The sequence below is a fragment of the Zingiber officinale genome, chromosome 7B, assembly GCF_018446385.1.
Source record: "Zingiber officinale cultivar Zhangliang chromosome 7B, Zo_v1.1, whole genome shotgun sequence".
In the NCBI taxonomy this organism is placed as follows: Eukaryota; Viridiplantae; Streptophyta; class Magnoliopsida; order Zingiberales; family Zingiberaceae; genus Zingiber; species Zingiber officinale.
Genome location: NC_055999.1, coordinates 98982771 through 98986289, shown reverse-complemented (window position 1 = coordinate 98986289; position 3519 = coordinate 98982771). Strand labels below are relative to the sequence as shown.

General features: G+C 45.1%; 1 protein-coding gene across 1 annotated transcript; it reads left to right on the top strand.

Annotated features, from left to right (window-relative positions):
• The first annotated feature begins 1028 nt into the window (after positions 1 to 1028).
• Positions 1029 to 3224, top strand: LOC122006498 (protein PLASTID MOVEMENT IMPAIRED 2-like). The gene is made up of 2 exons (XM_042562027.1): positions 1029 to 1351; positions 1427 to 3224. The coding sequence occupies exons 1-2, from the start codon at positions 1232 to 1234 to the stop codon at positions 3119 to 3121; spliced, it is 1815 nt and encodes a 604-aa protein (XP_042417961.1). The 5' UTR covers positions 1029 to 1231; the 3' UTR covers positions 3122 to 3224.
• The last annotated feature ends 295 nt before the right edge of the window (positions 3225 to 3519 follow it).

Genomic DNA, 3519 nt, shown 5'->3' with positions numbered 1-3519 from the left:
AATTCATCTAGTGTCACGTGTTTTAGAATATTCGTCATCGTTGTTTGTATCTTTTGTGAAAAATGATTTCATCAATGAGGGTTCAGTATGAGTTTGATACGAGGACAGATGAGGAAACAACGTCGATATGGAGTGATCTTGAAGTTGGACGAAGTTGGTGACTGAAGTAGAGACTAGGAGGATTCTAACAATTGAAGCCGTCGGAATCTAAGACTGAGATGCGGAGGAGGTCGGGATTTGAGGTCGAGACATGGATGATGCCGGGGAAACTATTTGGATCTAAGCCGAGGCAGGGAAGATGTCGGTAGTCTTAGTTGAAACACGGAGGATGCTGGAGAGATGTCTGGGTCTAAGGTTAAGACAAGGGAGATGTCGACTGCTAAGGTCGAGACATGGAGGATGCCGAAGAGATGTCTTGATCTGAAACTGAGATAGAGAAGATGTTGACAGCAGAGGTTGGGATATGAAGAATGCGAGGGAGACATTTGGATCTGAGGCAAGTCCAGGAGATGTCCGTAGGAGGCCGATACATGGAGAATGCAGGAAAGATGTCAACAATTGAAGCCAAGATATAGAGGATAGGAGGGATGTTTGAATATGAAGCGAAGTTCGGAGAGATGTCGGCGAGTAAGATTGAGATATGAAAAATATTAAAGGAAATATCTGAATATTAGATTAAGTAAAAAAAATAAATAAATAAATATGGACAGTGTGACTGAGAGATGATAGCTGACATATTCAATGAGAGTTTCATTTGGATTGAGCCTAATTTATTATGTGCGACCAATTTTGACTTTAATTAGAGTGACCCCATAGAGGTGGTAAAACTCCGCCACATCAATATCCAAACTGAGTTTGATTATGTTGGCTCCGAGATATGTTTTGAATCAATATAAAAAAAAAAATATATATATATATATATATATATATATATATATATATATATATATATATAATCAATAGAAATAATGTGAGGAATCCTTGACGTACACGAGAGGCAGGCGTGAGAAGCAGCTGTGGCTGTGATTCTTCTTCGTGTAGAAGAGCCAGCCTCTCGTTTCTCCTTCCCTCCTTCACACTCTGCCCCAAAGATTTCCCTCATGGACACTCAAATCTTGTCATCACATCCTCTTTTCTTGGCACCAAGAAGAAGCTGCCTAATGGCCACGTTCTCATCCCCCCATCATCGTAGGCTGGAGGGCAGAGCGATCGGATAAGGCTTCTCCTTCAGATGGATGAACCATCGCAGCCTGAAGCTGTTGGTTCGGTGAAAGCGGCCATCAGTTTGTTCGGGGAAAGGATTCGTAGCCGGAAGCAGGAGAAGCTCAGCAGCCAGGTCTTTCCACAAGAGGTACTTAGCTTGCTTGTGCAATCTTTGATGATTATGATGCTGATTTCTGTAACTTAATTGAGTTCTGTTTTGAAGGATTTGCCTTCCAAAACGAAGGAATTCCTCCAAGCGAAAGCGAACATTGGCAGGCTGAATGATATCAAGAGCTCTGCGGAAAGAGAGAAAGCCAGGGCGGAGTCCAAATTGCTTCGCGTTAGAAATGTGGCAAAGGAACTGGCGTCCGAGATCGAGGAGTCGAATGCCCGGAGATCAGAGATGCAGTCGGTATCGAAATCATCAAGAGTCGAGGAGGAACTCCAGTATTCCAGAGTGATGCAGGAGCTGGGCCAAGCGAAGAGAGAACTGAGCAGCCTCAAGCTCGACGTGGCTTCGGCATTAGAGGCGAAGGCGAAAGCAGAGAAGGAGATCGAAGTCTCCGGCTGCAAGGCTGCAAGTTATACGCGCTCCATCGCGGAGTTACAGAGGAAGATAGACGAGGCTGACGAAGAGCATGTGCTGGTCGAGCTCGCGAGGATTGAGGCCGAGAAAGAACGTCGAGAGATCGAGGAACGAAGAAGGACCGAAGCTGATTTGTTCGCTACGGAAATTGAAACTGCCAAGAAGAGGATTGAGGAGCTCCGAAGGGAGCTCCATAGGTCGAAAGAGCTCGAAATGAAGCTTAAAGTCACTAACACAGATGTGAATGTGTTGCAAAGGGAGATGGAATTGGTTCGAGCCATGGAGAGGAACTACCGAGCAGAGTCGATAGCCAAATCCAACAACAAGAGAAGAGAACAGGATTCTGCACTCCAATCCGCTGAAGCTGAATTGAAGGCAGCCAAACAAGAATTAGCTTCCATCAAGGAAGTGAGTTTTCAGTTGATGGTCTCGATGGATACTATAAGAGAGGAACTGAGGCACATTTCTGAAGAGATAAACAAACTCCAGAAGCTAGAAAAGAAAGCTGAAACAGACATCCAGCACCTCAATGCGAAGCTGGCAAAAGCAAAGTCCTTGCTGGAAGCTGCAACAATGGCCGACGAGAGGTCGAAATCCATCGTTACCGATCTGTCTTCTGCCCTCCAGCAAATGCAAAGAGAGACCGTGGCCGCGAATGAGGAAAAGCAACAGACTGATGAAGATATCAAGACCATCCGCGATGAAATTGGCAAAGTAGAATCGGATGTCGATTCGGGTTCGGAGAAACTGCAGGCGGCCATGCGGGAGCTCGAAGCTGTGAAAGCTTCTGAAGTGAAGGCGCTCAGGAAGCTGAGGGATGTAGCTCACAAAGCGATGAGAAGTAGAGCCGTGTCGATTTCAAGGGTTTCCACCATGACCATCTCAAAGAGTGAGTTCGAGTATCTGAATCAGCAAGCGACTGCGGCGCAGGAAGTTGCGGCAAAGAAAGTGGAGGCTGCTCGTGCATGGGTGGAAGCATTGGAAGCTCGAGAGAAGGAGATACTGCTGAAGACTGAGACCGTCGAGAGGGATATCACAGAGTCCAAAGGCGAGGAGAGATCATCGATCGTTCAAGATCGAGAAATGGATGAACTGAGAGAGAAAGAAGAAGAGGACAACGGCGGCCATGCGCAAAGTGCCGTGGAGAAACCAAGAAAAACCATGAGAGAGTCTTCAGCGGTGGCATCATCAAGGAGGAGTAAGGCGACAAGGCTTTCGACCTCATCTGCAGCTCGAAATGCCCGGTCGCCGTCGTTTACTATAAAGAGGAAAAAGATCATTCCTAATTTGTTCAAGCTTCTCGGCGATCAGAAGAACAGACAGCACAAGTGATCTGAACTCGCGCTGTCTTTGTTGACATTTTGTTGAATGTAGACCGAATTCTGAATTTATGCTTAAGAACTAACTGGATTATGTAAAAAATATAATAATTATATACTGATGTGGGGGTATTAGAAGCTATTAGAAGCTTCTACATGTCCGAAAAAGCTCATGGCCAAAGTTGAGATAGAGATCAAGATTCGTCAATAAGATTTATTAATATGATCATCTAGCTCGATAAGTTCAGATTCATCGATCCGATTATCCGTTCATTCAGGTCAAATTTACCAATCTAACCATCCCGCTTAGTTGGATCAAAACCACCGATCTGATTGTCCTACTCAGTAAGATCAGAACCATCAATCTGATAGGCCTGCTCAATTGGGTCAAAATTACTAATCTGATTGCCT